This window comes from Gambusia affinis, linkage group LG22 (assembly GCF_019740435.1).
Source record: "Gambusia affinis linkage group LG22, SWU_Gaff_1.0, whole genome shotgun sequence".
Classification (NCBI taxonomy): Eukaryota; Metazoa; Chordata; class Actinopteri; order Cyprinodontiformes; family Poeciliidae; genus Gambusia; species Gambusia affinis.
The window spans coordinates 1,196,970-1,218,349 of NC_057889.1; the positions used below are offsets into that span (position 1 = coordinate 1,196,970).

The following is a 21,380-nucleotide window of genomic DNA, read 5'->3' on the forward strand; positions in this document are numbered from 1 at the left end:
CCTGACCCCCGTGACCCCCCTCCTGACCCCCGACCCCCCCAGTGCCAGATTTAAGGCTTTGGGTCGGCGGTTCTGCTCAGAGCTGCTGAAGCTTCAGGACCAAACAGACGAAGGAATCGGAGTCGGAGGTAAAACCTGAAAATGTTTTTAACTTTATTTCTGTTTAGTTCATCAGATGCAGGCTTTTATTTTGAAGAGTCGACATTAGAGTACATGAAATGGATTTTATTTTGAATATTTTGGAAATGTTTTATAAAACATCAGTGAATGATGTGGAGTTTGGGTCTGAAAATATACAAGCATAAAATAAACTATTTAACTCAAACGATGATCTAAATAATTAAATTTAATTGATCAGGATCGTGAACATTAATACACATTATTATGATTTATGACGACGTAAATATGTTGGAATCAGTTCAATAGTTCAGTTTCATCAGTTTTCCAATGGAATAGTCAGAAATTAAATCATAAAAATTAATTATTTTTATAATTTAATTTATTTTTTATGAATAAATTAAGAGGAAACAAACAGCATCACGTTTTCACCAGATATTAAATATTTCTGCAGCGTTTTCAGGAACTTTTCCTCCTGCTGTCGTGTTGCTGTGATGTTTCAGAGATAAAACCGACGCAGTGGTGTGGCGTGCAGCGGCGCTTTGACTTCAGCATCAAACATCCGATGAATTCTGAGTGAATCATCTGTCTGGGTTTTCAGAACAAATTCAGTTCAATGATTCTGACATCGACAGAAGAAATCCTTCAGATTTAAATATTTTCTAACTCTAACATCAGAAATCATTTCTTGTTTTTCTCCAGATCGTTTCTGTGAAGCTGGTTGACTTTAACCCCCTTAAAGTCCAGAAACTTTATTTAGAAACTGAAGTTTTGTTTTCAGTTTTCATCTTCTTGGTGTTTATTGAGGGTCTTTAATGTTTGGCTGAAGCAGCTGAAACTCGGTTTATCAAACTCTCTCCTGGTGTTTTATTAAAGGCAGCAGCTCGGCGTCTGCAGGTCAGAGGTCAACTGAGCTGCCAGTTGTAGTGAAAGTCTTCAGAAGCTGCAGGATAAAAGCCAGTGGATGTGCAGGTCACCGTCTGCTGCCTCCGTCTGCTGCTGCCTCTGAAGTTATTTCACCCTGACACTTGTTGTGACCTCGGCTGACGAGTGTCGGCTGCAGGTCGGACGCGGCGCACACACCCAGCCGTAGATCTGCAGCTCCTCTTCAGCCGCTGACGGTTTTACGTCCTGCTGCGGCGCCACCGGAGCTGCAGCAGCTGCTGAGGCAGATCTGCTGCGTCTTTGTGCAGAAAACATAAAACTGGATAAAAACCGGAGCAGCTGCTGCAGAAAGAGAGCAGATGATGAAAACTGGAGACAACAAACATTTACAGATTTACTGATTTGTTTTCTTCTCACTAAAATAATGAGAACATGAAGGAATAAAAACGATTCGATGCAAAAACAAAATCAGTTTTTCTGGAGAAAATATTTTAGTTCAAGAAACTTTTCAGCAGGTTTAAGGAGTTTTTTTAACTACAGAATTAGTTACTATTGATAAAAAGTTCTAGTTTCACTCTGATTAATTTTGTCGTAAATAAAATTTGCCAGTTGAACTAGAAATTTTTCATCAAGATAAATTAATTATTTTAAATAAGTTCCTGTCTTGTTCCTGTAAGTTTATTACGATTTTTGCAGAAGAAAGATGAAAAACTCTCGGTGAGACTTTGTGTTCTTGCAGTGTGAGAATGCATGTGGCGACTGTGGAGAGGAAAACCTGATGAAACCGTAATCTGTTCACCAGGATGAATGTTGATGCTGTGATTTTTCCTCTAGTTAAAAATTCATTTTCCTGCTTCTGCTGCTTTTTGTTCATTTTCTGTCATATTAACGTCCAGAAGCTGATGTGTTTTTACTGGTTTTACTGGTTTCCTTCACGTCTCCAGCTGAAGAATCTAAATGTAATAAAACCTGTCGTGTGTCGCCTGCAGGATCCCGCCTACGCCTCCTTCGTCTTCGATAAGCTGCACCGCCTGCAGTGGTCTCACCGCGGCCGCCATGCTTCCTGCGACGCCCGCTGCAGCGTCTGCGGCGCCGCCTACCAGCAGCTGAGGCGTCTGGCTCTGGGTCGGGCTCTGGGCGTCAGTGGGGAGATGGCGCCGCACCCTGCCGCCCCCGCTGCCGCGTCGGCCCCCTGGGAGGCAGAGGAGCTGCCGGTGAAGCAGCAGAGGTGGATGCAGGAAGAGCAGCAGGGGGGCGGAGCTCCGTGGGGCGGCGTGCACAGCACCTACCTGGGAGGGGGCGGAGCCAAAGGGCTCGCCACGGTTACACCGCTGAACGCTCATAACTACCTGGAGGGAATCTGGAGAGTCTCCTGCTGCAGACATGAACCTCATCCAGAAACAGTGAGAAGATTTTATTAATTTTTGTCATTAGATTGAATATCGATTAGTGATTGGCTGTTACTGATCCATTCAGAGCAATGAGGTCATCGATCAGATGGATGAGGTCAGAACCCGTGAACCCGCCCTCTCTGAACCTGCTGACGGTTCTGTCGGGTTTTCGACCCGATTCAGAAAAATGTTTCTGTAAAAACCAACAGATTCTGTTTTTTTAAACCTTAAATGAATCTGAATATTGAGCTGAAGGTTTTAATAATTTATGTTCATTTTTCACATTAACTTCCATGCAGCATCATGCAGCCACCACCATGCTCAGCAGTTGGTTTCTTTGGTTTGCATGCAGACTAATGTAGATGCATTAAAGATCATTTTCTGTTTCTGTGGAGTTTTTCAGGGTTGCAATACCCAGTCTGACCACCTGAGGTCAGTGTTTTCTACATGGAGCACCTTTAAGTACCTTAGCATCAGTTTGCTTCTCCTGACTGAATCATCTAGTTCTGCTGCACAAAACCTTATTTTTATCATCCTTTCCTCCATGTTTCTCTTTGACTCTTAAATCTTTGGATGAAGCTCCAGCCTCTTTATCTCCTCCACATCCAGAGGATCAGATTTGGCTGCAGGCGGCTGAGCAGCAGACAGTGAGACCGGAGTCCCTGCAGCCTGAATGCCGCCCAGCGGCTGTCCGCTGTGAGATAAGAGCCGTCCTTTAAGAGCAGACTCTCTGCTTGTCCTTTTGCTTTGAATGGCAGAAACTGAAGGAGGAAACATGATTTTCTCCGTCCGTCACTCATTCATGTTGGTCCATTTTCCACGGCGCTGCTGCTTATCGGTGCGTCTCAGCGGCTGCAGGTTTGGAGGCCGGAGATGAAAACGAACCCGCAGAGAGCAGAAAGGGGGAGGAAGAGAGACATTTGATATGAACTGTGGTTCTGGTTCTGGTTCTGGCAGCGGGTCGGAGCACCGCCGGCTCTCTCTGTAATCCTGTTAGCCGGCCGAGCGCGTCGCCTGCTGGCTGCTTCCTGCTGCCGTAACAATCCACCAGAACCGAGCAGAACCAAAGGCCCAGAAACATGAACACGTTTATTTACCAGAACCGCCTCCGGAAAGAAACAGAACCGAGCAGGAAGGAAGTAAAACCCAAAAATAGATCAGAGGAAGAAGAACTGGGCAGACTGAAACATCCTGAAGAAACGGATCAAAACGGTTCTGTCCCGGGAAAACCAGATCACATCGAACCGTTTATTCATCCTGACCAGCAGGGGGCGACAGTGGAGAGGAAAGACTCTCCTGTAACAGAAGAAACCTCCAGCAGAACCAGAACCAGAACCCGCAGGAGGTCAAAGGTTTAACAGCAGGAGAGAACTGTTAGGTGATGGCAGCATCATGTCAGCTGATTCCCTCCTCCAGGAAGTAAACACGGCCAATCAGAACGTCAGACCAGATGGAGCTTCTACGGAAAGAAAAAACTGTCAAAACTAAGAGTTAACAGTTGAAATAACAACAAACTGGAGAAGAGAGGAAAACAAATCTCTGGGAACCACTAGAACAACTTCAGTCAGAGGAGATCCTGATGGACTCACTGACCACAGGCTGCTGACCAGTCACCATACCGCCTCCACCGTGCTTCACATCAGAAGCCATTTTCTAGATGGAGGCGACCAACTTAACTCACCTGTTCTTCTTACAGAACCATCTTGACCAGCAGCTCTGATGTTTGTTCTCAACATTGAACCAGAATAAGATGGAAACAATAATTAGTGATCAACCAGAACCAGATTATGACCGGAGTTGATTGGTTAATGAGTGTTTCCTGTTCCTGGACCTCCAGAGTCGTCTGAACATCAGGAACGTTTCTTCTTCTCTCTCCTCAGGGTTCGACATCAGGCCCGGTTGCCGTGACGACCCAGGACGTCCCAGTGAAACCGGCGGCCCACAGCATCGCCACCCAAACCAGCCGGGCTCCGTCTGGTGCGGCCGCATTCTTCATCAGGTCAGTGAACACATCGCTGCCTCCACTTGGAGGAGATCAGAGCCTGGTGGCGTTTAAGAGATTTTAAATTTTATCTCTGGTTTGACAGGAACCATAAAACATTTCCTGTCTGTAAAAACTGGATTATTTTGTGGGTTGGTGAACCATCCAGAGTTTCCTTCAGGGGAAAGAAGATTTTCTGTTTTTGAATCCGTCCTGATTCAGATTCAGCCGAGACGACTCGGTTCAGAAGTCAAAGTGGCGCTCGCCTCTGTGAGCAGAATCTAATTGGCAGATTTACTATTTTTATCCTGAGAGGTTGGAGCTGTCAGGTCGGGCTGCTGGGTTCAGGGGTTCTGCTCCATCTGGCTGATTATGGGCTCACTGCTGCTGCACACCTGATGCAGGGTAGTGTGTGTGTGTGTGTGTGTGTGGGTGTGTGTGTGTGTGTGTGTGTGTGTGTGTCATGTTGTCACAGCCTGACAAACAAGTGGACCTTTTCTTCTCAGCGGTGAAACACAGCAAACGGGTCACATTAGGCGTCCTGTTGGTGCCGTGAAGATCAGCTGACGTGTCACAGAGCAGCAGAAGAAGAACAGTGGAGAGCTGCAGGTTTTAATGCTGCAGGTTTTAATGCTGCAGGTTTTTAATGCTGCAGGTTTTAATTTCTGCAGGTTTTTAATGCTGAAGGTTTTAATGCTGCAGGTTTCTAATGCTGCAGGTTTTAATGCTGCAGGTTTTAATGCTGCAGGTTTTAATGCTGCAGGTTTTAATGCTGCAGGTTTTAATGCTGCAGGTTTTAATGCTGCAGGTTTTTAGTACATGACCGATTTTTAAAAAATGCTGTTGGTCAAAATGACGGAGAACAAAAAATTGCAACACGACCTCTGGGTTGATCCAACGATTGATGGAGACGACAAGTTTGATCAAGAGTTGTTGTTGATTTCTATTTTAATTTTAATTTTATTTTATTCTATTTTTATTTTTTTGATGCTACTAATTAAATGCGACTGCAATCAGACTTCTGTGTGAACAACATGAATTGTAAAGTTGCTGAGAGCGACAGCAGGTCAGCAGATGAAGGGAGCTAACAGCTAGCGGCTAAGCTAACAGTTAAGCTAACGGCTTAACTGTTAGCTCCTTTAGTGCAGCACCAACTGCAGCTTCTGACCTGGAACAAAACAAAAACCTCGACTTCTTCAGATATGAACTAATTCAGAATTAAAATGGCAAAAATATCTTGATGACGATCCGATTTTATAAAATGAAGGAAATTCAAAGTTTTTAATGGATTTAATGTTTGCAAAAGAAAACATAAAACCCTCGTTCAATTCTAAAATAATATGTTAGAGTTGAAATGATTTGTTTTTATCTGTTTTGCTGAGATATCAGCTCGCGTCTCCAGAGTAATTTTTCTGTGAGCATCAATAAAAAATCGAGTTCTGAATGAAACCTGCTGTTTTGTTGCTGCAGAGAAAATGGAAAAATCTAATATTTCTCTGTTATGTAAACTAGATGAGCTTCAGGATTTGTTTAGGCTGTTAGCTGCATTCACCAGCAGATTTCCCAGCATGCATCTGTCAGAGTACAGTTCAGGTTGAAGGAGAGTCGCTGTGCTTTCATCTGCAGATGTGTGAAGGCTGGATTAGCCTGCAGCTCCCTGCAGAGCGAAGCCGCTGCTGCCGCTCCGCTCGCTGAGCTGCAACAACAACGGAGACGAAACTCTTCAGATTTATTCATGTCTCAGTGTGAAGCGTCCAGAGAGCGTCCTGCAGCCTCTGACCCGACACACACAGCCGAATCTCAATAGAAGGCGATTAAAGTGACTAAAAGTTCGTTGTGCTAAAGCTAAAGCACTAAATTCAATATTAAAATAAATCCAATATAATAATGACAGAAAGGTGAGTTGAACATTTTCAACGTTTGTGGAAATGCTGAAACAGGAAAGGAAAACAAAACTGAGCCGTCGGTTTGAATCCTGGTTTCCTGACCCGCAACGTTTCTCTCCAGAATCTGGTCAGAGAGAAACGGACGTTAGCATGTAAACCAGCAGCCGATGCTAACCCAACACGTCATCTGAGGAGACCAGAGTCTGGACCCGGTTCAGGTGGTTTGGACCCGGTTCAGGTGGTCTGGACCCGGTTCAGGTGGTCTGGATCCGGTTCAGGTGGTCTGGATCCGGTTGAGGTGGTTTGGACCCGGTTCAGGTGGTTTGGACCCGGTTCAGGTGGTTTGGACCCGGTTCAGGTGGTTCTGCTCTGTATAAAACATCAACCTTCGGTGTTCTGCTCAAACACGTTTCTGCTGAAATGTTCCATGAATCTTGATTTGTTTCATTTTTCCCGGCTCTCTGACAGCTCTGAGGTTTTCCTCTGAAATCTGATTTTTATAGGTTTTACGTTTTAATGCTGACAGATTGTAAAAATATAAAATCCTATGAATAAATTCAGGTATCAGAAAATGTTTTCAAGCATTGAAATGTAGATTCTGATCTGCAGGGAAACGTTTGTTTTCCACTCAGATCCGGTAATCGATCCTGAAGCCACAGACTGATCAGCTGTCGGTTCTGAACCGGATCAGAACCGGGTCCTGGTTCGGTTGGGACTGTGAGGTCTCTGCCTTCATGTTTTCATCATCCTGGAATAAAAACATCAGGAGGAAACGCGGCGGCCATGTTTTATTCTCTCTGCGTGGAGCGTCATCACCACCGCAGAGCCTCGGACCCGAGGACGGCGTCTCCGGTGGCGCTGAGGTTTCACCTCTGAAGCCACGTTGCTGTAGAACACAGACCAGTAGGACCAGTAGAACCAGTAGAACCAGCAGAACCAGTAGGACCAGTAAGACCAGTAGGACCAGTAGAACCAGCAGAACCAGTAGGACCAGTAGAACCAGTGAGTCCACAGCTGAATGGGAGGTCTGGGGTCCCAGGAGAGCGGCGGTTGTCCTGAAGAGTTTGAGACTGGACAGGAGGAGAGCGCGCTGGTCTGAGCATGCTCAGTAGACGTCTGTCCATCCGTCTGTCCATCCGTCTGTCCTCATGTCAGATTCAGTGAATATCTGCTTCTTGTTTTGTTGAGCCTGAAATCCTCCTCATGTTTCTCTGAGCAACTTCATGAATCTCAGCTCTGCTGGTTACAGATCAATCAATCAATCAATCAATCAATCAATCAATCAATCAATCAATCAATCAATCAATCAATCAATCAATCAATCAATCAATCAATTTAATTTATAAGCTCCCTTCATACTAATGAATGTTGACGTCGTTTCTCAGACCAAACAGCAGCTTCATGATCCAGATTCTTCCAGCTGTTTTGAGTCACTGTTTGCTTTGCTGCCACCCAGAGATCCGATATCGCAGCAGAAACATTTTTTCTGGACCTAAAAGAACCAAAATAGCCTCAGATCTCCACTGAGGCGGGTCGGGTTTCCCAAAGTGGTTTTCTGGCCTTTGGCCCAAACGTTTGTATCGACTTCCTGTGCAGCAGAGAGACGTTCCTGAGAGCCTCCAGCTGTTTGCTGTCTGACCTGAAGGTTCCTGCAGAACCACAGGCTGCCGGCTCGGTTACAGGCTGCCGGCCCGGTTACAGGCTGCCGGCCCGGTTACAGGCCGGCTTCTGGGTCTCTGCAGTTCTTCACAGAGTAAAAACCTCTGAAATCTGGACAGTAAAACCTTCAGCATCTGATTCTAAACTGCTGAAAACGTTGTGAACCGGAGCAGAGAGCTGATGGAGGCGAGTGGGTCAGCAGGAGGAGAGGAGCACTGCGACCCGCAGCCCACCTGCTGAGACTCTCTGCTCCCGGGCCGAGCCGTTTCCGGGTCAAAACCTGGGAGACGGTCTGGATCTTAACCGGTCAGAACCGGATCCGCCCAGCGCTCCGTCTGGCTCCGGGTTTTATTTCAGAAACGGTTTGGAGTCATGAACCGGATGAATTTATTCCTGTCAGGAAGTGCAGCTGATTTCTGGAGGTTCTGGTGCTGGGTGTGGTACCAGCTGTAGTAACTGATCCGGTTGGATCAGAACCCTCGGTCCGGTTCCTGCGGCTCAGTCTGTCTCCCTTTTGACCCATTAAAGAGAATTTCTCTCTGACACGTTTTTGCCGCTCTGATGCTCAGATTGTCTGCGGGGAATCGGACTCTGTCCATCAGAACCGCCTGCAGCAGTACGCGGCCCGGTTCTGGGTCTGTGGACAGTTCTGATGAAGAGCAGCTCAGAACCAAAAACACTAAACATTTCAGAAAACTTTTTAATCTGGTTTCCAGAAACAAAACCGAATGAATGTTTCTGACTCCTCAGGGGATCTCTTAAGGTGGATCTCTTAAGGTGGATTTCTTAAGGTGGATCTCTTAAGGTGGATTTCTTAAGGTGGATCTCTTAAGGTGGATCTCTTAAGGTGGATCTCTTAAGGTGGATTTCTTAAGGTGGATCTCTTAAGGTAGATTTCTTAAGGCGGATCTCTTAAGGTGGATCTCTTAAGGTGAAGGAAAGTTATTCAGATCTGTGATGATAAACCACTTCATCATCACCAAACATTGGCACTTTTCTAGCTCCATACTCTGAAGTTTGTCTTTAAATGTTTCTTCTGGATGGAATCAAACTGATTGAGCTCAGACTCCATCTGGACTCAGAGTTTCATTAATTAACTTTTTGCTCTTGATATCTTCTCTGTTTCTGTTTTCCAACCTGAACGTTCAGTTTGGAAACAAACCAACAACCCGACAGTCTGAGCCGTTTGATTTCCTGCTGACGGCTCAGAGTTTCCTGTCAGGCAGCAGCAGCAGCTCCTCATTGGGGTCCTTCAGCCTGAGAGCCACAGAGTCACTTTTTATTTTCACCGGAGGAGAATCTGAGTTTGGACGAGAAATAATTAATACATGAACAGACAGTGTTAATCTGACTGCTCTGTAATCTGACTAATCCATCTGCTGGGCCGGAACTACGGTCCAACACACACACACACACACCCACACACGCACACGCACACACACGCACACACACACCAACACACACACACACACACACAGAGTGAGTATGAAATCCAGCAGAGGGGGTGTCAGTCATCTCATGAAGTATTCATGCGGTGTGTGTGTGTGTGTGTGTGTGTGTGTGTGTGTGTGTGTGTGTGTGTCGGGTTTTCTCAGGAGGGCGGGGCTGCAAAAAGAGGCAAAGGAGGTGACAGAGGCAGACGGACAGGGAGGAAGAGGAGGAGGAGGAGGAAGGCTGCAGCTTCTCCTGTGTTTCCCGGCAACAACGGCAACCAGAATCAGGAATCCACCTGCTTTATTTCCACCTCTTGTTCCAGTCCTTCATCCTCCTTTGCTGCTGTCGCGTCCTTTCATCCCTCTCTCTCTCTCCTGGAGTTAGAGGAAGAGGAGGAGGAGGAGGAGGAAGGTGGGAGGGGTTGAGCGGAGCAGCATTGCGATACAGACGGCAGGAACAGACTGAGGAGCTACAGGAGAGAAGAGAGGAGACAGCAGGAGGAAACGGAGGGAAAAACCAGGGAATGAGGAGAAACAGAGGGATGAGAGGAGAAACAGAGGGATGAGAGGAGAAACAGAGGGATGAGAGGAGGAATGTCCAGGAAAGAGGAGGTGAAGAGATCAGAGAGGAGTTGGATGGAGAGGACGGTCGCCTAGAGGAGAGGATGAAGACGTCGACTTTACAGGTGGAGGAGAACGAAGAGGAAACGTCTGCAGCTGTTCCCTAAAAGTTCCCTTTGATCCGCCCGGCAGCAGACCGGGATGAGACAGGAGGACAGACAGACAGACAGAAGGACAGACAGACAGACAGGAGGACAGACAGACAGACAGGAGGACAGACAGACAGACAGGAGGACAGACAGACAGACAGAAGGACAGACAGACAGACAGAAGGACAGACAGACAGACAGGAGGACAGACAGACAGACAGAAGGACAGACAGACAGACAGGAGGACAGACAGACAGACAGAAGGACAGACAGACAGACAGGAGGACAGACAGACAGGAGGTCTCTGTCTCTGTCGCTGAACAGAAATGACTCTCATTAAGTTGCTGTTCCTGGACTAGTTTCTGTCTTTCTCTTTCCTTCCTGAACTCTTTGAAAACATTCCCACATTTTCTCCTTGAATGGGATGAACTGATGAACTGATGGGAAGGAACCAGTTTGAGCTGCTGGACTCATACTGGGATGACAAAAACCATAAATAAAAGGATTTAGATGGAATCTGATGGTTTTATCCAAAGAGAAACTTTCTGAAGAGTCTGATGAACTTTGTGAAGCTGAATCCAGTTTGCTTCGTGTCTGAGAGGAGAAAACGGGTCGACGGACCGACGGGTCGACGCTGCAGCAGTTTAGCTGGATGTTTTTCTGTCTCTGGAGGGAAGATTGTCTCCAGATCGTCTCCAGATCGTCTCCAGATCGTCTCCAGAACTCCAGCTGATGGATGGAGAACAGAAACTTTTCACCAAACCCTGATGAGGATCCAGGTTTGACATGTTTGCAGTGAAAACTGATGGATTCTCTGGAGCAGAAAGTTCCAGATTTAAAATGTTCCTGGGAACAATAAAACACGGTTTGAACCGTTTATCTCTGGATGCAGGTTTATGGAACATGAAGCCTTCTGGGGATTTTCTCTTGGTCCAGTTTGACCAGTTTGACCAGTAAACGAAGCTCAGCTGGTTCGACTCTTCCTCTCTCCGTTTGGATTTTCTTCTCTCACTCGGAGTAAATCTGCCTTTTCATGATGCATCAGGATGAAAACCAGTTTGGACAAAACCAGTGTGGACAAAACCAGTGTGGACAAAACCAGTGTGGACAAAACCAGTTTGGACAAAACCAGTGTGGACAAAACCAGTTTGGACAAAACCAGTTTGGACAAAACCAGTGTGGAGGTTGGAGGCCAGAAGCTGTGAGGAGATGACGGACTGGAAGGATCTGTGAGTAGAGATCAGTTTCAGCAGCTGCAGAGGAAACTTTGGGTTTCCTGGTTGGTTCTAGACATTTTTCTCGTTCCTGGATGTTAGTGATTATTTTTCAGAACCAGGAGTTTCAGAACCGGATCAGAACCTCAGAGAGACGGTAGAGTGATGAAGAGAATCAGAACAAACCTGGACCATCTGGACCTGACAGTTCAGCTGTTTGGTCCAGTTAAAGTCCAAGTAGAGTTTAACAGACTCCCTGTTTGTGTTTGTGATGGTAGGACAGGAAGGATTTCCTCTCATGGTGACATCAGAATCTGCTGCCTCCCTCTGTCTTTAACTTTTCCTGTTGCTGCTTTTCCTTCCTTTCCTCTTCTCCTCTCCCCTCTTCTTCTCTTTTCTTCTCTTCTCTTCTCTTTTCTTTCGTTCTGGTTTTTGTTCGGTGAATAATCTGCAGAAAACTTTTGCAACTTTTTCACTCAGAGTTGCAGAAATCGTGTCGCCTCCGTGTGGAATCAGATCATTGCTGGACGATTTTTGTGTCTCTTGTTAACATTTGTCAGCAGATCCCAGCGATGAAGAATAAATGTCACACACACACCCTCACACACACACCCTCACACACACGCACACACACACACCCACACACACACCCTCACACACACCCCCGGCTGTGTGTGAGGGAACACACTCGGTGGTGAATCCCTGCAGGTCGTCCTTCATGGTGCTACGATTACATGCTCTGTTTTCTGATTGGACTCACTGTGGATGGAGGGATGAAGAGGAGGAGTGTGGGACGCTCTTCCTCTTCCTCTTCCTCTTCCTCTCGTTTGTATCTGTTTTGTTTATATCTATAAATGTTTGATGCTCTGATCGGTTTCTGAACCAGAACCGGTCTCGGTTCTGTCTCCCTGCAGGGCGGCTCAGAAGCTCAGTTTGTCCCGCAGGAGGAAGTCCCAGCCGGGCCCGGCGGTGCCGCCCGAGGCCCCGGCGCCGGGCCCGCCGCTGTTCACCGGAGGCTTCGGCGGGGCCTTGCAGCTGTCGCCGCCCGCCGTCCCGCCATGCCTCCTACGGGCCGGGTCAAAGGTCAAGGACACCCCCGGCATGGGGAAGGTAGGACACCGCCCGGGTTCTGATGAGGGAATCAAACCCACAACCTGATTCCTCTCAGTTTGTCTATTATTGAGGAAAAGTAATTAAAATTAGCTTAATTTGGAAAAAGCTTGGCTCTCTCTTTTCCTCTGTCCCAACAATGCATGATGACGTCACAGAGTTTAATTCTCAAAACAAGCAACGTATGAATTAACAAGAAAACTGCAGAGTTACAGAGACATACATTCGTTACCTGAGACAAAAGAGATAGAAAAGGAAAGATAGTGAAAGAGGCAAAGACATGTCTTTGGAGAAAGCTGATGCCAAAAAGGCAGAATAGGGCAGCTATCTGAATTATTATTATTATGTTCGATCTCTTATAGTGAAGGTGTTTCTCTCCTTGTTAATGTATTCATTAAGGCGTACCCCTGGTTCAACCAACCAGGAGCTCCCCTGGACACTCAGAAACTTAGACCTTCCCTTAATTTCACGCCAAGATCAAAGGCCATTTTGGTCTCCAGGAGAACAAAAGAGCAAGAAGCTGCATCCTGGCCCCTTGGGCCTCTAGGGCCACCTGATCAAATAGAACCTTAACATAAGACTTCACAGATACCTGTGAATTTTAAAGTGTCTCCTTCACAAGTTAAACTCAGTAATTTGGTTTAAGGAAAGATTACCTTCACAAAACCTAGTTTTTGCTCATCTGCACTCAGCATCTCCAAAGATTTGAATCTTTGCCTTATCACATAAATCCTGAACAATATTCTAATACTAAACAAAACATTTTCATTCAAACAATTTCCATTTGATTCAGATATTATCATAGACAGTACAATTTTCAAATACATTCACCATTCTAAACTTAGATAATACACTTTGGTTAAAAACTTGCTATTAATACTTAGAAAAATGTCTTAGAAATTAAATGTTAATGATCTCAACATTCTATGTTGTATTTAGTTTAAACATGTCAGATGTTAGTTGGAAGACTTTTGATGTTCTGTGAACCACACAGGCTTCTGTCCTGCAGTAGATACTAATTTTATGGCCTCCTGACCTCTGATAACACAGCAGGAGCCTCACAGAGATCCCCTTTTGATCTGCATTTGGTTCCTGTTTCTGAATACTTACCGATAGAGTAGTTTTAGTTTCAAATCCTTTACCCCAAAATTAAGAAATTTGTTCAAAATCAGACTGTTCAATATACCTTTTACACCTGGGGTAAGATTAGCTGTATTAAGCACTAAAAATAATTATTTTTCCTTAACACTATAGAAACATTTCTGATCAAATCCAGACAAATCCTCAGTTTTGAGTTTTTTCTGCAGGTTCAGCAGCAGAACCGCTCTTCCTCTTCTTCCTCTTCCTCCTGTTTTTTTCTTCCTCCTCCTCTTCCTCTTCCTGTTCTTCCTCCTCCACTTGTTCCTCCTGTTCTTCTTCCTCTTCCTGTTCCTCCTGTTTTTTCTTCCTCCTCCTCTTCCTCTTGCTCCTCCTGTTCTTCCTCCTGTTCTTCTTCCTCCTGTTCTTCCTCCTCCTCCTCCTCCTCTTCCTCCTGTTCTTCCTCCTCCTCTTCCTCCACTTGTTCCTCCTGTTCTTCCTCCTCCTCCTCTTCCTCCTGTTCTTCCTCCTCCTCTTCCTCCTGTTCTTCCTCCTCCTCCTCTTCCTCCCCGTTTATTGCAGCTCGTTGCTCATAAACTGAAGCTGTTTGTTTACAGCAGTCGTTCCTCAGAGGCTCATAAACATTGATGGATTCTCCTCAGCGCTTCGTTTCTCTTTCATTCTTTTACTCCTTTTTTCACAACTTCTTTCCTTCTTTCTTCCTCTGTCTTCTTCTTGTTTTCCTAATTTCCTGATAAACGTATTAAATCTTTCTTTGATCTTCCGAAGGTTTAATGATGAACCTTTTTGGCCAGCAGCTTGTTGTGACCTTTGACCTTCCTCTCCTCTCTCGTTAAGCTCCTCTTCATCACTCGATCCTTAACGAGTTCATTAATTGCGACACTCAGACTCATCAGCCTGGTTCTCCATCCTTCATGTTGCCTCGGTTCCCCTCCCCTGTGGTTGCTGTGGTAACAGCAGCATCCTCTGGATCAAGGCCGTTTGGTTCTTCCAGCAGCTGCTTTGCGTTGTGAACGTGTCTCACATGAAAACCGAGGCAGCAGCTGCTTCCTGTCTGCCGGCGATCCGCCACTCTTTGATTCAGATCGACTTTGGTCTTTGACCCGCTGATTTTTTAGCAGATTTTTAATTTGATGTTTCCTCTAATTTATCTCCCACTAATTTAAATTCTGAAGCTCTAATTGACTTTGCTGCTTTCTTAAACTTTAGCATTAGCTTGGTACAACACATTAGCAATAGCAGAACTAATGTTTATTAGTCCTTTAGCGTTAGCGCAGCTAGCCTTTTAGCTAGCAGTTCCCTCCACTGTATTGATTGTCGTTTGTTTATCAGACAGGAAGTTGTTGCTCTGCTCTGGACCTTGTCTCCCATGTGGACTTCCTGTCCGTCCTCAGGTTCGGGTCATGGTCCGGATCAGCTCGGCTAACAGCAGCGACTCGGAGTCCTCGTCCTTCCTGAAGGTGGACGGCAGAAAGAAGCAGCTGACTCTGATTGAGACCCCGAACGGCGGGAACTCTGCGTCCTCTCAGAGACGACCCGCCGCCGCGGCTCCGAAGACCTTCACCTTCGACGCCATCTTCACTCAGGACGCCTCACAGGTGGGAGACGCTCCGAAAACTCTTCATCCTCCTCATCCTCGCTGCCTGAAGCAGAGCAGGCTGGGTTTGTGAGGGATGAAGAGGTTTCTGCAGCTGTAGATTCAGAGCACGCAGTCTGAGCTCTTCATCAGCTCCTCATCCCCAGAGAGGCGGCAGCAGATGGATCAGATCAGAGCTGCAGTTTGAAACCGTCTGATGTGAAGCTGCAGATCATAAACTGTGACTTTTTCACCTTTCCTCCTTGTTATGCATCATTGTGTGCAACAGCATAAAAACAGAAATGTCGCATCACGTTGTGACATGAACTACATGTGACCTCAGATAAAGTTAAACCCAACAGAACCACTTCATCTGTTCTGACCCACAAAATGTTTTATGGTTCATTTAGCTAAAAAACATCAAAGCCTCCCTGTGGCTCATATTCCAGAAATTTATTTTAAATGTCAACCGTAAAATTAACGGCTTAACTTAACGCTTTTAGAGGAGCGTTGTAAAGTGTTGGAGTCCAGTGTTGGCAGTAACTTCTTCTACTGCTGATATTTAACATCCAGTTCTTCACTCAGTCTGTCCAGCGTGAAATGAACTGATTCACTGAACTCCAACCTGAACAAATGAAACAGACTTTGGAGTAACTGAGCGTCTGAAGGACCTGGTTTCTGATGTTGAACCTTCAGTTACAGTCAGGATTGAAGCAGCTAATATCCTGGCTTTCTGCCAGTGAAACTTTCCTCTAAACGTCCCATCATAATCTTCAGGTAGCGTTATGTCACAGTGATGTTAAAGGGGCAGTTTTCTGTTTCCCAGGCACATGTTTCCATTTCACAGTACAATCAGGTAACTGTTACCTTCAGCTGGTATAAAATATATCAACTATGACTTAAGAGAAATTATATTTCCTGATTTAATGCCTTGGATTTGGGCCTCTGTCTCTTTAAGAAACTCCTGCTCTCTCTGAAGCTCCGCCTCCAGGAAGTTGTCCCAACATGGCTGCTCTGTTAACCCTTTAATGTTTTTACCAGCGTTGCTCTGAGCAGCAGAGCTGCGACTTGGAGGCGGGGCTAGGCCCACCCAGGCGTTTTGCAGCTGAATGGTTGCCATGGCGATAAAATGATTTATCAAACATTAAGGAATCAAAGTAAAACTTGAGGGAAAAACATGAAAACATGAAGGAAAAGAAAAAAAAGTAGATTTTTTGTGATTCTGTCCTTTAAAAGACTCAGGATGAACTCAGTTTGTTCCGCGTTCATTTGCTCGGTTCAAACTGGCGTCACACGCTGCTACATAACATCGTGACCCGGTCTGACCTCTGGCTCCTGACAGGCTGAGGTTTGTTCTGGAACCGTGTCAGAGGTCATCCAGTCGGTGGTGAACGGCGCCGACGGCTGCATCTTCTGCTACGGACACGCCAACCTGGGTAACAACCGCTCTTTTCCTTCACACACCGACACACACATCCCCGCTGAACCCCGTGTCTGAACTGGCTCCGCCCCCCAGGGAAGACGTACACCATGATTGGCCGGGACTGCTCCACCCAGAGCCTGGGCGTGGCGCCCACCGCCATCTCCTGGCTCTTCAAGCTCATCGAGGAGCGCAGGGAGAAAAGCGGGGCTGGTTTCTCCGTCAGAGTGTCGGCGGTGGAGATCTCCGGCCAGGAGGAGGCGCTGTCCGATCTCCTGGCTGAACTCTCTGCCTCGGCGGGGAGCCAAGCGGAGGCCCCGGGGCCGGCCGTGTCACTGCGGGAGGATCCTGTCTGCGGCTCCCAGGTACACAGAAACGCTGCGACTGCGTCCACTTCCTGTTGATGTTTTGCTCAAATAAAATCTGAACTAATCCTAGAAGGATAATTATATTGATAAGTTGTAAAGTAAATGTAATTAGTGATGAAGCACAACGCAGCATTATGCATCATGTGGAACATGACAGAACACGATACGATACCGATACTACAGCTGTGATTATTGGCCGATATCGATATTGATCGATATCAGGATGAATCAAACAAACTTTGAAAATCATGTAGCTAAAACAAAGTAGCAGAACGTTACAAACCCGTTTCACATGATTCTGTGCTGGCAGCTCCTGGACATTTTGTGTGCCGTCGTCCTTTAAGCTTCCTGTCCTCTTCTTCTTCTCACACTTTCCTCTGACCTCCTCTTCACCTCCTGGGACTTCGTCGCTCTCCAGAACCGTCCAATTAGTTTGGATCTTCCTCTCTTTTATCTCCCTGGGCTCCTTCAGTCTGACTCTTTTTATCTGCTCTCGCTTTAATTTTCTTCTTCTGTCACTGCACACTTTTCTGTGCTTCGCTCCTGCGGATGTCCTTATTTTATCAAACCCCATTCTGTCTCGTTTTGCCTTTTATCTCTGCGAGGCGAGGGAGCAGCTCGGCTCAGAGATTCAGACGTTTTCATTTCAACCAGAGTTCAGTTAAAGTCAGGAGTTCTTAAAATACGGAGAATCAGAGCAAAATGCAGAACAGTTTAACCTGAAGAACCTCCTGCAGCTCCTGATAATGTTACTGTGATGTTGTTATTATTCTGTTGTGATGGTTTGTGTTTTAGGTTTTTAAGAAACTGAAATAATTAAATGAGTTTTTCTGTCCGATCAGCTCCAGAACCAGACGGAGCTGCGTGCGACCAGCGCCGAGCGCGCCGCCTACTTCCTGGACGCCGCTCTGGCGGGGAGGAGGAGCAGCCGGACGCCGAACGACCAGGACGCCCGGAGGAACTCCCACTTCCTGTTCACGCTTCACCTCTACCAGGAGAGGGCGGACAAGAGCAACAAGGCAACAGGTCAGAGGGGTCAGAGGGGTCAGAGGGCAGCGGCCGACAAAACACCAGGAGATTTCAACTAATTAGCCTTTTTTTGAAACATATTGAAATAATTTCTTCCCCTTTTTTCTTTTCAATTAAATTTTCCAGCTGCAGACTTTTTGCTCTTTAATTTAGTTTAGTTGCTGTTTTAGGAAGGGAAACTTGTTTTTTTTTGTTCTTTTGTCTTTAACATTCCTCATCTTGAGATTTTGATTCAATATTTCCTCACAAGCCACCTGAAGTTCACCGCTCCACAGCATGATGCTGCCACCTCCGTACTTCACAGTCGCAAACTGTAAATGTAACTTTTGCTTTTTGAATGATGACTTCTTCAGTGCAGAGCGACATTAAAGCCTATACTGCTAAAAAAAAATAACTTTACAGCAAATAATACCAAAATAAATGTTGGATTTATTAATTTATTTAAGTGGCTGATTTAAAAACAACAAACTGATTAAAGATCCTCACAGCTGCAGTGATGAAGACTCTCTTCCTGGGATCTTCATCATCATTTAGGGATTCATGCCAACATTTTGTTTATGCCAAAACACATAAAGGTTGTGTGAATAAAATCTGCAGTTTTTCTGCTGGTTTGATGTTCAGAGAAAACTTGACTTGTTTTTAATGAAACTCTTCCTCACCAGGTCTTCCTCTATTATTTCCTTCTGCACAAAGCAACACAGAATAAAATCTCAGAATGTCCCTTTAGCATGCTGAGAGTTTAATATTCAATAAGTCAATAACTCTGAAGTGGAAATGAAATCAGATCTTTTTGCTTGTTGGAGTGAAACAGCAGCTCAGAGACTCTGAGGCAGAAATAAATTCCTGAAGCTCGTCTTCCTCCTGTTGCTAGCATGTAGCCGCTAATTAGCTTCACCTGGAGCTCTGAACAGGATCAATTACCAGCCGAGGGGCTTCGCTAACAACCCCCGTCCACCTGCCGCAGCAGAGACGTTTCCACGGCTGCAGGTGTTTTACTGTCCACTCCTGGAAACCATCAGGACGCCTAATGAGGCCCGGCGACTGGCGTCCCGCCGTGTTTATGGGGCGGCGGGCAGAAAGGGGGACGCTCAGCTGCTGTCAGCAGTTTCTAAATCCTGCTGATGTGGGCAGTTGAACTTTCACAACCTCATTACTCTGAATTACTGGAATAAGCAGGCGGTTAAAATGCTGCTGAATATTTATCAGAGCTGATTAGAGACATGGAAACAACCAGCAGCTGAACTGGAGACGCATTTATCTGAAACCGTTAAATCTGGATCTGGGGAAGCAGCTTTTATTGTTTGGGAAATTGTCCTTTAAAATAATAAAAATGGGCAAAAACTGCAGATACCACAGGGATGAAAACACATTGATGGTTTTAAACTTTAATATGTTAATTTTGATTAATTAATTGCATAAATTTAAATATGTTAAACTCAATTAATAGCTTTTTTACATACAAACTCCAGGGTGGAACTTTTATATCTGCATGTTTCTGGTACGTCCGTAAATCTGTTGCGCAACAACAATAATAATAATTTAGCAGAAAAAATGGTTTTTGGGTTGAAAATGTTGGTTATTTTGTTAATAAATTAAAATCAAAATGGGATTAATTAATTTCAGACGCTGCAGTTAAATTGATTAAAAATTGAATTGAGTCTGTTAACAGCTGAGGGGAAGGATCTGCTGCAACAACTGTTTGTCACTGAAGGAGCTCCGTAGATTTATGCATCCATAAAATGTTCTGACTGTCTACGAATGTTCCTGGTTCTGGTTCTGGTTCTAGACACGGGGACCTGTTGGACCAGAGTTTATTTCTCTTGAAAAGTTACTTACCAGAACGTTTTGGACTTTTGGGTTGATCCGGTTTTGTTTGACTTGTGGGCTAAAATTAGCACAAATATTTAAATTTCTCGTGTCCATTCAGCAGGCAGTAATGACTTTTGGATCAGAGCTTCCTGTGAATGTTTCGTGTCCCTCAGTGTCGGGTCGGAGTCGTCTCCACCTGCTGGACCTGGGCAGCTGTGAGACGGACATCAGCCGGACCAGGGAGGGCGGCGCCGCTCAGTGTCTGTCCCTGTCCGCTCTGGGGAACGTCATCCTGGCGCTGTCCAACGGGGCCAAGCACGTCCCCTACAGGTACCAGCCGCACCGAGCGTCTCGGGAAACAGACGGACCGGATGTCCCTCAGGGGACGGAGGAGTCGGGCTCCGTCTTTATTACTGCATGTTTGGTGTAAAATAAAATGATAATTAGCTCATATTCCTTGCAGCTGATTTGCATGAAATAAGCAATAAGACTCGATGCAGATAAAAGGCCAAACTGAGGATATTTCCAGCTCTGCTGTTGGTGTCAAACTGGAAGCTGCAGAATGTAAATCCAGTTTCCCCCAGCAGCTCCTCCTGGTCTCTTCAAAGGCAGCGTTTCTTTCTGTGCGTCTGGTAGAAGATTGCATGTGGCGTGCGGTTCAAAGTGTGCTTCATGAATGTGAGATGAGACATTCCTCCTCATTCCTCTCTTTGCCCGTCTGAGTCCAACTTCTGCGCGGCGTAGTGAACGGTCTCCAGGGTCCTGTGGGGTTTCTCGGGCGTCTCTTCCTCGTTCTTTCGGTCTAACGAGGTTTTTTATGATCTATTATTCAGAGACAGCAAGCTCACCATGCTGCTCAGCGAGTCTCTGGGTAACATCAACTGTCGAACCACCATGATCGCCCACATCTCGGACTCACCGGCGAACTTCATGGAGACGCTGACCACGGTGCAGCTGGCGTCCCGCATCCACCGCATGAGGAAGAAGAAATCCAAAGTACTTCATCTTTCACTTTGTTCCACAGCTTCTTAAAGGATCTGAGAGTAGAACCTGATAACGAGGAGTTTATTCTCTACTGTGTTATTTTACTCAGTAACACAATGTCTTTGTGTTTCTCCTGATTCAATATTGATTATTTGTTAATCTTCTAAATAAGCAATGAGAAACGACTTCTGTCACCAACTCAGAGCTTCTAGCTCCTGTATGGAAAAACATCAAAGTTCAAATTGTCCTTTTTTCCAGCAGCATCTCGGCTGTGTGATTTTACTGAACAGTGTTTCACAGTAAAGGCATTTCCTATCAGTCAGCATTGATAATTATTGATTAGTTTTTAGTTTTAAACATCCAAGGTACTGCCAAACAAATGACATGATTATTGCTTTATCTACATTTTAGTTTTGAGATGTTCTCATTTTTCCCTTTTACTCCACGTCAGTATTTTTTATAAAGGTAAAACCTGAAACTGCTCAGGTGAGCTGTGTGTATCCTGTGACCTGCGCTCCGACCAGATGGCCGAGCTTGTTATAATCAAGTACCAAATACCTACGTTTGTTGTGACAAACTCCTTCATTTCCCACAATCTGAATGCAGCTGGATGAGTTAGCTGGGTGTGGCAGTCATGCTGTGCATTCTTGTAATTGATTTGGTCGACTTTAAGCGTCACCAGTTGGGTGTGAACTCTGTTTCCTGCCAAG

At 45.6% G+C, this 21,380-nt stretch overlaps 1 protein-coding gene across 2 annotated transcripts in view; it reads left to right on the forward strand.

Moving 5' to 3' along the window:
* The window catches only part of kif26aa (kinesin family member 26Aa), a 34,283-nt gene that overhangs the window by 4,053 nt on the left and 8,850 nt on the right, over positions 1-21,380 (forward strand). Inside the window, exons 3-11 of one of the 2 annotated variants that reach the window (XM_044107106.1) lie at positions 1,992-2,405; positions 4,274-4,392; positions 12,191-12,386; positions 14,879-15,082; positions 16,403-16,496; positions 16,577-16,845; positions 17,691-17,874; positions 19,860-20,016; positions 20,520-20,682. In XM_044107106.1, coding sequence (XP_043963041.1) covers positions 1,992-2,405; positions 4,274-4,392; positions 12,191-12,386; positions 14,879-15,082; positions 16,403-16,496; positions 16,577-16,845; positions 17,691-17,874; positions 19,860-20,016; positions 20,520-20,682 — 1,800 coding nt within the window. Of the gene's footprint in view, positions 1-1,991; positions 2,406-4,273; positions 4,393-10,310; positions 11,292-12,190; positions 12,387-14,878; positions 15,083-16,402; positions 16,497-16,576; positions 16,846-17,690; positions 17,875-19,859; positions 20,017-20,519; positions 20,683-21,380 lie in introns of those variants that run through there. The other variant, XM_044107107.1, reaches the window with a different exon arrangement.